Below are 13,589 nucleotides of genomic sequence, written 5' to 3' on the forward strand. Positions count from 1 at the left end.
ATGATTTAACAAAAAAAAAAAACACTAAATAAATAAAATAAGTTATCAAAATCTTGAAAAAATAGGCAGTATTCTCTGCTTTTAAATACTGAGGGCGTGTCCGTTGTCAGTGCTGAAACCACACCCACACATGGGAAAATTGCAGCCTCTCTCAACTGTCAAATACCTACAACTTGAAAGGATAATTTCTCTAGCAGCTTAATTATACTTACACAGCCATACATGTTTGGTAGTATGATTTAGCGCTAATATGCTCTAGTTATTATAGTGTTAGGGGAGGAGTCATGCTCAGTGGCTCCAGTGCATCATCGAGACATGATTTCAGGCCCACTCAGAAAATCCTGAACACAAAAACAGTAAAAAACTGTTTAACGGTCTAACTCTAAAATTCAGTAAGTGAACTCGGTACATATGTGTTTAAAAACAATTCTCTGAATTGCCTTTACACAGACTTAACAAAATGATATTATGAACTAGCAGTGAGGATACCTTTACAGCATTCATAAATCTAGGTTAATATTACTTTGTATGTAACATTTTAGAAATACTAATAATTTTATAAATTAATCTAAAAGCCTAGAAACTAATGTCAATTTACATTGAGCAAATATTTTAAAATTAATATTAACCTATATTAATAAATGCTATAAAATGGTGTATTGTTATAAAGTGTTATCAGTGGACTTATAGGGATCATGAACTGCCTTTGTTTTTTACATTGTGCTGTTCTCTGAGGTCCACTTATAATGTTATCAAGATTTTTACATCAAAAAGCATCATAATTTATAAGGAATAGGCTACTTTCTGTCCTGCTTTTATTGGCTTTTAGCATACATTCATTTCCCATAGATTTAGGTTTAAAACACATAAATAACTCTGTGCATATTTTTGTACACTTTTGTTGCAGCATCACTGTTGGATCCATTATAGGCAGAATAGCATCGTCTTTCAGTTCCAACAGGCTAAACAGGCAGCGATGTTGATCTTCTTTTGCGGAGGTGACACTTAAAGGCACAATATGTAAGTTTTCGCTGCTAGAGGGCATATATTCAAAACAAACAAAGAACCAAAGGCGTAGTTTGATGAGCTAATGTATTAAGAACTTATTAAAGTGTCATGCATCTGTGAGGTAAAACGGTGCTGTTTTATCGTACAAGACACGATGCATAACATATTAAAGTGTGTTTGGGGTTTCCATGTTTTCCACAAAATAAAACCGGAAAATCAAGGGTGTATGACATCACTGGCAGGCGACGCAAGGACGCGGTTAAAATTGCTTATTTGTCTGGATTTAAACATTCTTGGAAACACTGGTGATAATGTAAGTACACAAGTCAGCAACACTGTTCTAGTGGTTTTTGGATATTTTAATGTAAAAAATCTGAAATACTGTGCCTTCAATCTACCTTTTACAAAATAGGAACATTCCAAAATCCAACTGCCTTCAGTTTAAGCTGTTTTTAGACTAACAACAAAGTTTTGAGTTCTGAAACTTACAGAATGTTTTTATAGTGCAAAGACCACTTATATGTCAAAAGATCAAGGCAATTTTGGTTTCTCAGTTCATCCCCCCTTTAAAGTACATGTGAATCATCAACAGTTGAGTGGTGCCTCTTTATACATGCACTACAATACTGACCCATTGTCTGCTCCCATGATTCCAGTCTGTAGTATGAGTAATATCGATGCTTAGAGAGTCCAGTAGACGGCACTGTGTTTATATGTTATGCAATTTGCTCTTGCATTTGTCAAGACTGATACGCAGTAGAGTGACGTTATGTGAATTGTGTGTTCTTTCTATTAACATACTGTTAAATGAACATGAACACTAACGCTGACCCTGCTATACAGTCCCAGGTAAGTTTTTTTTAGACACAGGCTGAGATTGTAGATCTAGAACAGCCGCTTTTTAGATATGCGCTTTAGACACGTACAAAGTTAATGTTGTTGATTAATGGCATTACATTGTTTTTGAAAAATTTTCCTTCACACCCTTACGAAAACATTGAATTAGTGAGGTATGTGGCATAGAACAGGACATGATGTCACAAGTCTGGTTATTATGAGGAACTGGTTTATAAAAACATTGCTTAACAGCACATGAAGATCTAGCACTGAAGAGACCGAGGGCAAGACAAAAATGACGAAATGGTAGGTACATTTTTAGTCGTTGCTCACACTTGTAAGCCAATGTTAATTAAGTCTGTGTGAGATCTGTTAACACTGTTTTCACAAAACTTTACAGGAGGTTGCTGTTTGTTCTGCTTCGTGTTTTGTTCATGACTGGATCGTGTAATGGATGCCTAGCGCCTGGAGGTAAGACCAAAACATAGGCTAAGTCATGCATTTGCTCTTCTTTAAAAACGTGTTAACTAACGAATTGTGTCAATTAGAAAATATTTTAACATTAAGTGTTGTATTTAGGCGATTATAGCTTCGGATTGAGGCTGACAGAAACGTTCATCGAAACTAAGAGAGGGCGTGCCTGGATCCCCTGTGCGTTTACTGCTCCGATGAGAGCGCTCTCCGGCCGACAAGTCTGGTTCAGACGCAGTCCCGAGTTCCCCCTCAGCCCAGCTGAGGTGCAGAAGAACGTTGGACTGATGCAACCTATGATTTCTACGGAATCAGAATGCAGCGTTGTTTTGCGGGACGTGCCGGATACGCCTGAGGAGTACGGGTTCATGCTAGAATGGGGAGCGAACGAAAGACACGTTTTTCCTGATAGGGTAAAAGTGGCCTCATGTGTTGGTATGTAAGTGGAAACTACAAAAAACCTTAATGATTAATCATTTTTCCTGAATACTTATGGAAATATCCGAGCTTTTGTTTAGACAGGTAATAACATGGATGTATTTCTGATGATACACAGGGCAACTTTTTTAACAATGTTTTCAGTGTTGGGGAAAGTTACTTTTAAAAGTACTGCATTACCATATTGTGTTACTTCATAAAAGTAACTAATTGCGTTACATGGTTACTTTTTGTGAAAAGTAACATTATTTTTGCGCTACGTTTTGTCACCTGGGATCGGCTTAAACATTTATTTTTAATTACAGAAAATTTAAAAGTTGTAAAGCCCCTTTCATACCAAAAGGAAAATTAATACACCCTAGGCTGAAGGAAGTGCCTTTGGTCTGCACCTCACTGCCAATTTCTCTCAACAAGGGACAGGAGAGGTGTCAGTGAATAACTGGAAAAAAATAACTTGCATTACTTACTTGGAAAAGTAAATATTTTCTTGTAAATTGAAAAGTAATGCAATACTTAACTAGTTACTTGAAAAAAAGTAATCTGATTACGTAACTTGCGTTACTTGTAATGCGCCTACCCAACACTGGTTATTTCAGTATGTTGAATTATGATGTCATGTATTATTATTATTTAATATTTAATTTTTTTATGGGTATTTTATAAGTATTTCAAATTTAGTTTGAAGGCAAAACACCATAGGCAAAACCATGTTTTTTCATGCACTGGTCAATTTTTTTTTAGCTATTCTGGCTATTAAGTGTAATTAAATGTTAAGCTATAAAGTTTTTGTTTTTATTTTCTCTAGCGACGGTGGAGATGGCTCAAAGCATTTACTTGAAGCACTTTGTAGCTGGAGAGGAGACTTTCTTAAACTGTAGCCTTTCAAAGCACTGCCCTGGTATGGATCCAAAAATAACCTGGAAAGGGCTCAGCTCAAAACCACTGTTAATGCAAAAATCTCAAAAAGCGCATGAATATTCCAGATATTCTGAACAGTTCCTCTATACGCCCATACCTGAGGATCATCGAGGAAAAATCACATGTGAAGCAACGTTTGGGAAAAATCTGACTGCAAGTGCTACAGCAATTTTGACAGTTCACTGTGAGTTATATTTCTCATTCTGATTTATCACACTAATAACTCTCTGTCTCTGATAATGTTTCATGATTGTGTATCTTGCAGCTCATCCTCAGATACTGAACAGCTCTGCATGCTCTCTGGTACTGGATCGGCTCATTTGTACGTGTGTCAGTCAGGGTGTGCCTTTGCCTGATATTCTCTGGCCTCTGCTACAAAACAAGCACTATTTTGTTAAAGGCGGAGCATCATACAATCACACAATAAGCACCTTCACAATGACTGTTGTGAACTTCACAAGTAATAGCACTGTCATGTGTATCAGCAAAAACTACCTTGGTCAGACAAATAAGACACTTGCAGTCAACCACATTAATGGTAAGCATTTTTGTACTGTTTTATAATTGAGGGTTTGCACTTACATCACGGTTGGTCAGTTATTCGGATGCGTGGCCATATTGGCAATACTCGGATGTAAACAACAGCATGGATTGCATGGTTAATGTACTACTGAATATGTTGTTCTGCTAATTTCTGCTGTCTAAACCACAGGAAAAAACAGTGTAACACAATATTTTGACAAACTAAAGTTAAATGGTGGTAAAGATATGTACGAGCAGTATTAATTAAGATATTAGTCAAATTTTTCACCTACCTGACCGGAAATGATAAGAATAGACACGAATGTTGTCAAGATTCTTGCCCTGGAAATCCTGGTTCAGTTTGGACAACCACAAACGCCTTTTATGCAGTTTTACGCACATAACTTTTGACAGTCTGTAGTACTCCAAATGTTTTTCCTGGTCCGACCGATTAGTACAGCCCAAAGCATGACAATAATTGGCCATTTTAAGCAGCAATAATCAGCAAAATATGCAAGTTTCATTCAGTTCAGTGGCATTGTTTACATTCAGTGCTGCCAATATGGCCGACTGATGATGCGTTGTGAACACTATGTATTACTCAAGCAGTAAAACACATTTAGCATTTCACTTTTTTATTTAAATGATGCTGTACAGTGTTTGATCTGTTTTAAAATCTTTTGTCTTTGCATCTTTGGTAACATAGGTCTTAGAGATACATATAGGTGGACAATCAAAGGCCTGGTGATTGCATTATTCAGTACACTGACAATCTGTGTGATTTGTTTTTGGTAAGTAGTCTTAATCAAATGGTTTACTGATGTTTAGCACATCTTTATAATGATATCATACAGTGCTGACAATAAAACTCAATGTATGGGTTTTATTAGGCTTTAAAACATTCCTGTTGTCTCATTACTAGTATTCAGTGTTGGGAAGGTTACTCTGGAAATATAATAGGTTAAAGATTACAAGTTTTCCTAATTAAAAGGTAATAAGTAGTGTAACTATTTCAATCAATTTACTAATGTAACTGATTACATTTAATAACTTTAGTCACCTTTTTTCTACATTTTTCAGGGTTAACCTTATTGTACTCAACACTGATTACTGTCAGACTTTCAAAATCCTTCATCGCTTGAAATAAGACCGTAATTTAATTTTAAAGCACAGCCACCACAAACTCAGACTTTTTACTTTGAGGTCGTTCTGAAGTTAAATGCAGATTTAAAATCATAAGATAGTTTGATAGCTATAATACTATTTTTGAAATCAAATATTTGTGTATCTAACAATGCCTTAGAAAAAAAAAAACTGAATGCTTTTTACCATTCCCAGACACAACTGCCAGTTCATCATAACCATGTATTGCTGTTTCTGCAGGATAAAGGCAAAATACAGACGTCTTACAGAGGTGCCTTACAACTCACTGCAAAACAGAAAAGAAACACTGAACACTCAAAACAACATAACGTCATGAATCAACACTGGACTGGTTTCCTTGAGCAGCAAAACAGCAAAGAAAGCACATTTATACTAATATTTCAGAAAACTGCTTGACATTTACAACCTTACATTCTGACAGCTGGTGTAGTTCTTTAATTCTTTAAAGAGGCTGTAACCTCTTTGTATTTTCTGAAAAGTCTATCTTTCTTTTTTAAGTGACTAGTACCATACTGTTGGTATTCAGAGACTCATGCAGAATCATTTCTTATGCTGCTAGTTGATTAGTCTAAAAATGTCCCATTGTCCTATCCTAACAAACCATACATCAACAAACAGCTTTTTTATTTAGCTTTTTTGACTGGTTTTGTGGTCCAGGGTCATAAATGAATCACTCAATTGTCAAAAATTTGTGCCATTTGGAAATTGTGTTCCTTTTAGTGTGTTGTAAGAATTTCTTTTCAGTTAATATCTTGTGTTAATGACCCTCAAAATGACCCCTCTATATGTATATACATCCATAAACACACTCTGGAGACCAAAGAACTGTAGCAAATTGCATTTATTATCACTTAAGTGAGCTGAAGAACATTTGGGGCAGGAATACAAGATCTTATTTCTTGGTCTCTTCTTCCTTGGAAAGAGTTTTAATAAGCTCTTCTTTCTTAGCCTGCAGTCTCTCCTCACGGCGTTTGCGTGCCTCACGAGTCTTCGTACGACGAGCCTCCGCCTGATCGCTGTAGGGTCAAAGCACACACCGATTAGCACTGTTCTTTGCAGCAGAGTCTGTTTTATCACATTTAAACCTAACATCTAATATTTCACTAATTTTCTTCTCAATTTGTGATGAAATGAGATGAAGATGCAGTGCACACTGGGTAATGCAATTTGGACACTTACGCCAAGAGCTTCTTGCGGGCCTTGTCTGCCTTGAGCTTGTGTATGTGCTCCATCAAGATACGCTTGTTCTTGAACACATTACCCTTTGCTCTCAGATACAAGCTGTGGTACCTGAAAGAGAAACAGAATTGTTATTCATCTGTGGTTCCACAGTTGGTTAAGCATCACTGCATAAAGCTAAAAAAAAAAAAATAATAATAAATAATTTGGGGTACAGTGTGCGCAACTAAAATGGAAACAAGAGCTCACATGTGCCTGTCGATCTTCTTGGCCTCTCTGTAACGTCTCAGAAGTCGTCGCAGAATACGCATACGTCTCATCCAGCACAGCTTCTCTGGCATACGGGCATTTGCCGTACCCTTTCTCTTACCTGCATGCAAACAAAGCCAGAAAAGAGCTCAAGTAGTGCCCTGATTCCAGAACTAGTTTTTTTTTCCCCATTAATTCACAAGCTGAAATAAATTCACACTTTGGATTGCCATGATTCCTGTTCTCATTGCCATAGCAACTAATAACCAAATGTCATTAAACCAGTACACACCAATGCCCATGTGGCGACCCTTCCTGCGTGCCAGTGTATTCTTGCGGCATCGAGCGCGAGAGTGAACGGTCACAGGCTTCTTGATGATCAACCCATCCTTCACCAACTTGCGAATCTGCTGCCCTAAAGGATTGAAAGGCGAAAATTAACACTCCATGGCAAAAAAAAAAAAAACCTGTGCTTGCTCCAATGCAGAGAAAAGTACTGAAGGAGGTTCTAATTACTTACGAGAATTGGCATTGGCAATCTCATTGGTTTCATTTGGATCCAGCCACACTTTCTTCTTGCCACAGCGCAAAACGCTGGACGCCAACCTCTTCTGAAGCCTGAGCATGCTGAAAAGAAAAACAACAACATCTAAATTAATTTAATTGAATAATTTATTAAGATTACTCTGTCCATGGATGGCAAAAAACTGCTGCCTAACAAGTTGTCTTTCCTTTCTCTCAGTAAACTCGCTACAGCTTTAGGTTTACACAAGGAGCCTACAAAATAACTGCATCTACTTTTATATTAATTCAATATCATAGTATAGACATGTCACCTTACTCAAATCCAGCAAAATGAGAAAAGATGAGGCCAAATGGCCGTTAAGTAAACCGTCGAAGTGACCCTAGTCTATATACGGGGCATGTTTGAACATGTTGAGCACGTTTGCTAACCGGGCTATACGACATATGGACTTTGGGTGCCTCCGATAAACAAAAATAAAACATAATAATGTAAAAGAAACGTACATTAAAGCAAAATACCACAAAATGAAAACGTTTGCTATAATCGTTTTACTGCGTACAATGTAATAAGATCTAAGCGTTGCGACGTTTGCCAGTATCATGACACAACATGGCGATTATACCCATATAGCAACATTACACAATAAATCGTCTTTAGACGTTTAACTATCGACTTTAAAAAAGCGTAAGATAGATCTATCTCACGATATAACAGTTAAATTCATAAGAAAAATCGAGTTTAACACGTGTAACGAAATTTACCTCATGGCTGCTGCTGAGCGGAAGTTGAAAGAGGCCGTCAATGCCGGAGACTTTGCGATTATACGGTTATATTCCAGGAAGGGGGGTGCGGTTACTACAAATTAATAAATAACTACAAGATTGCTATAAAGGTAGATGGTTATAACAAATGTTTATAAAGGTAGTAAGTGTACTTATTCGATGTACATTTAGTATTTTAAATAACTATATTATAACTTTAACAGGTGAAAGTATTCATATACATTTAAAGCATGATATGCCTACCTCGACAACAGGAATGGTACGGTCCACACATGCTACTGGCTGCTGGGTATTGTAGGCAGTGGTAGTTGTAGGCGAGTTCTGTACTGCTGTTTCATGGATAGGCCACATAGGGACAGTGTTTAAAAGGTTTCTTGAGATGGATCCCCTGGGATTGTGTCCATATTGCTACATTTTGGAAGAAATTCTGTATATTTGTACATCTTTCTGTTTTAGACCATTTTTGTCTTATTGGATGTCTTATTTGGTTTTTATAACTCTGAGAAGAATTTAAAAGAGAAGTATTTTCTAATACATCTATTTATTTTCCTAGCTGTTTTTTTATATATAAATAAAAGCAAATTTTTGTCTGTTAAACCTCTATTTTTTATTTTTTGTAAAAACCTTGAAATGTTATTTGGATACTATATCCACTTTCAGTAATGTCAAAGCTTTAAAATCCTATACATTGTGCACAAAGTATAATATTTGTGACCCTGGACCACAAAATCAGTCTTAAATTGCACAGGTATATTTGTAGCAATAGCCAAAAATACATTGTAAATGGTCAAATTTATGATTTGCCAAAAATCATTAGGATATTAAGTACAGATCATGTTTCATTAAGATATTTTGTGAATTTCCTACTGTAAATATACCAAACAATATTTGATTAGTAATATGCATTGCTAAGAACAGACAACTTTATAAGATGATTTTGGCAGCTCAGATTCCAGATTTTCAAATTGTTGTATATTGGCTAAAAATCATACATACATCAATGGAAAGCTTATTTATTCAGCTTTCAAATAATGTATAAATCTCAGTTTCATAAAACTGACCCTTATGACTGGTTTTGTGGTCATAAAAAAGCATTTATGCTTTTTTAGAAAGTGCTATTGATTAGGTGTTAGCAGGGTGGGATTTACCTGTTTTTTCCTCTTCTTTCTTCTCAAATCTAATTTATTAGAATTTATATATTACCCCTGGCTTAATGTTTTAATTTTTTTTAGTTATTCGAAGTTTTTTGTATATCATTTATATATCTGATATTGTTGTTATAGTCTGTTTTGAGCTGTAAATGTGTGTATTTACTTTTATGTTCATTTAAAAAAGGTATAGGGGGAGTGTTTTGTCTGCTAAACGATGAGAACTAGTAGTGAATTCATATTAGACAAACAGTTAGATTGGTAATTTAATAATAAACACAAAGTGCAGTGTTAGAAGAATTACTGAGTGTGCAAATAATTGAAAAAGTGTCATTGTAGTCTGGGTTGCTTTTGTCTTTGATCACTGGTAGTTTGATTATTCTCAGTCTGTTTTTAACTGTTAAATGAATGAGAGGGCAATGTAGACAAAAAAATGTCATAATAACCAGTCATTTGAACAAACAGGAGTACAGTTTTCCAATACTTATGTTGTAAAAACAATTCATAAACACTTATATTTGTCAAAGATTTATAAAACAAGCAAAATGGCATATTAATTATCGTAATAATACAGAATCAGTGGGTGTGGTCATTTATCGCTGGAGCAACATTGAGCCCATGCCATTATGAACAGCAGACTGGGGAGTAGAACATCCATCGTCCATCTCATAATAATTTCTATTCGATCAACCAATCGCAGCGAGGACAGCCAACAAGACCCGCCCCATTCCTATCTGATTGATTGATAAAGGAAGGAGGGCGGGGCTTGGTCCCTCCGCCGAACAGCTGGAGACTAGGCTCGTTGTATTTGCAAAGGGAGAGGGTTAGTGCTCAACGCCACCAGGGCTGGGGGCGCAACAGCGCAGTGACAAGCCATCTGTAATCCACAGAAAGGAGGAAAACCACCGTTGTCTGTTTTATTTTATCTTTATGTGTTTTACAATGCGTCGTGAACTGAACGCAGGCTCTAAATGAAACAGTAAAACCGAATTTAAAGTTTAAATCAATGGTACAGGAGGGTATTATGTCCAGGACGCCTTCCACCTCAACCCAGGAAATCCAAATGGACATGTTCGACCACCACGGCTCTCACGCTCAGGTAAGAGAGAGAGAGAGAGACACTGTACAGCTTAAAGACAAGTGCATGCAACCAGTGAAAGACAAAATACAACCTGCCGTCTGCTGTTTAATAATGACTGAGTGAAAAACACAGATTTTGTTTACGGCGAGGATTAGTCGTTATCACCCGTAGCTCGTATAGTGGTTACTTGGCAACAAGACGGCATCTTTGCGCTCTCGCTCAACGCAAGGTCTTTTAAAAGTGCGCTACGAGGAAAATAAACGACTGAAAGTTGTTTGTGTATGAGCTATATTGTTTTGAATACAAATATTTGTTTGTGTATAAGGTGCATTTTCTCCGGTAATTAGTAGGATAATATTATTTCATCACCCAGCCCCTGTTCACTCTGTCTCTCTAGACAGCTGGCCTGCTAGAGTCTTGCATTTTTTATGACAGTCTATTCTGCTGATAAGTTATGAACCATCGCTGTTTTGTTCAGTTAGAAGTACGTCTGATATTTGAGCAGGGCTGATCTCATGAGGCGTTTAACGTTGAAGTTGATTAAAAGTGGTGTCTGACATAATGAGTGCTGGAAAGGTGATGTCAACATACGATATATAACGTGATGTCATCACATAACGTTTTCACCGTGGGGATTTACCTCAAACCACGCCCACATGATCCCACCAGTGGCTTATGATATGTATTTACCAGACTATCTCTCTACCCATCTATCTATCTATCTATCTATCTATCTATCTGTCTGTCTATCCTAACTGTTTTTTCCTAAGTGAACCAAATTCAGAATGAAATTGAAAAAAAAATGAAAAGAAGTCTTTGTCCACCTTACCCATCTCATGTCCTAATGCAGCAAGTGTGCAAAAATACCATTTACTGCCAAAAAAGTCACAAAAACTACCCCAAACAGCTTCCCGATAATCATTTAGTTGGATTTTCTGTTCTGTTTTTCTATAAAATTCTGGTCATAAGTTAACATTTGCAGAATACACAGAATGTTAATCATTTTAACTAAATGTGAGTTAATAACGGGTGTTATTTTTCAGTTGGAACTGTCCTGAATAAGCTATTTCAGGTGTTTACATATCCTTCACAAGAGAGAATAATTAGTGCATTTATAAAAAATGAGCCTTTCAAAAGTTTACATACCCTTGAATCTTAATACTGTGTCATTACCTGGATGATCCACAAGTGTTTATATTTTGTGATACAGTTGAGGTCAAACGTTTACATTTGAATTATTTCACCAAAATAAGAGGGATCATACAAAATGCATGTTATTGTTTATTTAGCACTGACCTGAATAACATACTACACATAAAAGATGAAATCTTTTTGAATTTGAAGATCAGGGTAAATTTAACTTATTTTGTCTTATGGGAAACATGCAAGTGTCTTCTGTAGCTTCTGAAGGCGAGTACTAAATGAAAAAATATTATATTTAGGCAAAATAAGAAAAATGGACACATCTTCATTCTGTTCAAAAGTTTTCACCCCTGGCTCTTAATGCATCATTCTTTCTTCTGGAGCATCAGTGAGTGTTTGAACCTTCTGTAATAGATACATATGAGTCACTCAGTTGTCCTCAGTGTGAAAAGATGGATCTCAAAATAATTCAGTCATTGTTGGAAAGGGTTCAAATACACAAAAATGCTGGAAAACCAAATAAATTTGTGGGACCTGAAGGATTTTTCTGAAGAACAGCGGGCAGTTCAACTGTTCAGGACAAACAAAGGGACTCATGAACAACTATAACTAAATAAACCCCAAAAAACAAAAACACAGCTGTGGATCATTCAGGTAACAACACAGTATTGAGAATCAAGGGCATGTAAACTTACGAATGGGGTCATTTTTATAAATTCAGCTATTATTTTCACTTGTGGACTATATGTAAACATCTTTAATGTGAAATATCTTATTTAGGTCAGTACTAAATAAATAATAACATGCATTTTGTATGATCCCTCTTATTTTGGTAAAATAATTACCTTTTGCAGATTCTGAAAGGGGGATGTAAACTTAGGTCTCAACTGTAGATGTTTATGAGTCCCTTGTTTGTTCTGAGCAGTTCAACAAAAATACTTCAGGTCCTTCACATTCTTTGGTTTTCCAGCATCTTGTGCATATTTGACCCCTTTCTGTCAGTGACTATGATTTTGAGATTCATCTTTTTACACTGAGGACAACTGAGGGACTCATATGCAACTATTACAAAAGCTGCAAACATTTACTCATGCCTCTCTCTGGCTCTGCCCTTTTCTATGTTTTGTGGTTTGTTTCAGAGGATTGGTGATGTATGAATGTACACCTGCTCCATACAAGCCACTCATCATCCCGTTCAGCACGCCCTATTACTGCGTGTGTGGTGTGTGGATGGATGTTTCAGTAGTGTTTCTGATGGCTAAGGCTGTATTTATATAATGGTCTTTATATAATGCGGTAGTGTGAATGTGTGTGACCTGTGCTGTGGAGAGGTGTTCTATCTGAATCATGTCTATACATAGATGTGAGGAGGCGGAGTGTTGAGAAGCGAGTGTGTATGTGTGTGAGAGAAATCTGATTGAGTGGATTTCCTAGTTTTGTTGAATTTTTGTTAAGAATAGGACCATACGTGGGTATTCTAATTAGATTGACATCATTAGCCACACATGGTCAATTGAGGATACTGTTTAAACTTCTCTTCTCTTCTCTCTCTGTGATGAACTAGTGGTGACACTGTGTAACTCTAAAATCCTTCCTCCTGCCCCATGGCACAGCTTTTCCTCCTTAATTACCTAATTAGCCTCAGAGGCTGTTTGTCAACAGGAAATCTCTCATCACCATAGCAATACATCCCTCCTCCCTCCCTTGACATTTTGTTGGCCTTTCTCAGATCTGGTTTTGCAGTATATGAGCATTTCTGGCCTCTCACAAACCTTCCACATTAAACAGTTTATGGTGTTTAAAGATGGTTGATAGAATAAAACATTTTATATTTATATTATGTCTCTTTGGATCCTGTGATGGGTAAAAGTACAGGTGGTGTCAAAATACAAGGTTATTTTCAGTGTTGTTATTGTTAACTGAAAACTGTTGCAGATATTGAAATAAAGATTAAATAAAATGAGATATAAATGAAACTTGGTTGGTGCATGGAAAAATGGTGATGTTTGATGCTTGATGGCTAACTGAAATAAGTTCAAGTTGAAGAACTAAAATTACTGAAACCAAAACCAAACTAAAAAATTAATCTATATAGAAAAATGGTAATATAAGCACACAAGCAC

The 13,589-nt window shown here is 36.4% G+C and overlaps 3 protein-coding genes across 8 annotated transcripts in view; 2 read left to right on the forward strand and 1 right to left on the reverse strand.

The window, feature by feature from the left end:
• The first annotated feature begins 1,713 nt into the window (after positions 1 to 1,713).
• Positions 1,714 to 6,374, forward strand: LOC127162915 (myelin-associated glycoprotein-like). Of its 3 annotated transcripts, none has more exons than XR_007827433.1 (8): positions 1,714 to 1,857; positions 2,015 to 2,151; positions 2,246 to 2,316; positions 2,425 to 2,755; positions 3,560 to 3,856; positions 3,938 to 4,210; positions 4,901 to 4,985; positions 5,578 to 6,374. XR_007827433.1 is itself a non-coding variant. In XM_051105839.1 (8 exons), exons 2-8 carry the CDS (start codon positions 2,141 to 2,143, stop codon positions 5,672 to 5,674), a joined length of 1,161 nt encoding a protein of 386 aa, XP_050961796.1. In that variant the 5' UTR covers positions 1,714 to 1,857; positions 2,015 to 2,140; the 3' UTR covers positions 5,675 to 6,374. The 3 variants fall into 3 exon arrangements, 2 of the variants coding, with proteins under 2 accessions (XP_050961796.1, XP_050961797.1); XM_051105839.1 differs by having other exon boundaries at positions 2,425 to 2,751; XM_051105840.1 differs by having other exon boundaries at positions 2,098 to 2,151; positions 2,425 to 2,751.
• Positions 6,182 to 8,184, reverse strand: rpl19 (ribosomal protein L19). The gene is made up of 6 exons (XM_051105841.1): positions 8,074 to 8,184; positions 7,307 to 7,413; positions 7,079 to 7,201; positions 6,787 to 6,907; positions 6,538 to 6,648; positions 6,182 to 6,374 (listed from the first exon to the last, which is right to left on the reverse strand). Exons 1-6 carry the CDS (start codon positions 8,076 to 8,078, stop codon positions 6,251 to 6,253), a joined length of 591 nt encoding a protein of 196 aa, XP_050961798.1. The 5' UTR covers positions 8,079 to 8,184; the 3' UTR covers positions 6,182 to 6,250.
• A 1,851-nt stretch (positions 8,185 to 10,035) lies between these two features.
• cacnb1 (calcium channel, voltage-dependent, beta 1 subunit) overlaps positions 10,036 to 13,589 on the forward strand; it is a 45,370-nt gene continuing 41,816 nt past the window's right edge. For 3 of the 4 annotated variants that reach the window (XM_051105324.1, XM_051105332.1, XM_051105344.1), the window contains exon 1: positions 10,036 to 10,341. In XM_051105324.1, the coding sequence (XP_050961281.1) occupies positions 10,249 to 10,341 (93 nt within the window). In that variant the 5' untranslated portion in view covers positions 10,036 to 10,248. The remainder of the gene's footprint in view (positions 10,342 to 13,589) is intronic. The other variant, XM_051105348.1, reaches the window with a different exon arrangement.

This window comes from Labeo rohita, chromosome 3, assembly GCF_022985175.1.
Source record: "Labeo rohita strain BAU-BD-2019 chromosome 3, IGBB_LRoh.1.0, whole genome shotgun sequence".
Taxonomy (NCBI): Eukaryota; Metazoa; Chordata; class Actinopteri; order Cypriniformes; family Cyprinidae; genus Labeo; species Labeo rohita.

Excerpts from the sequence above, each read along its gene's own strand:
- LOC127162915 (XM_051105839.1), top strand. Across the intron at positions 3,857-3,937 it reads AGCAATTTTGACAGTTCACT|CTCATCCTCAGATACTGAAC; the intron begins GTGAGTTATATT and ends TGTATCTTGCAG. Across the intron at positions 4,211-4,900 it reads TGCAGTCAACCACATTAATG|GTCTTAGAGATACATATAGG; the intron begins GTAAGCATTTTT and ends TTGGTAACATAG.
- rpl19 (XM_051105841.1), bottom strand. Across the intron at positions 7,202-7,306 it reads GATTGCCAATGCCAATTCTC|GGCAGCAGATTCGCAAGTTG; the intron begins GTAAGTAATTAG and ends TCAATCCTTTAG. Across the intron at positions 6,375-6,537 it reads GCCCGCAAGAAGCTCTTGGC|CGATCAGGCGGAGGCTCGTC; the intron begins GTAAGTGTCCAA and ends TTGACCCTACAG.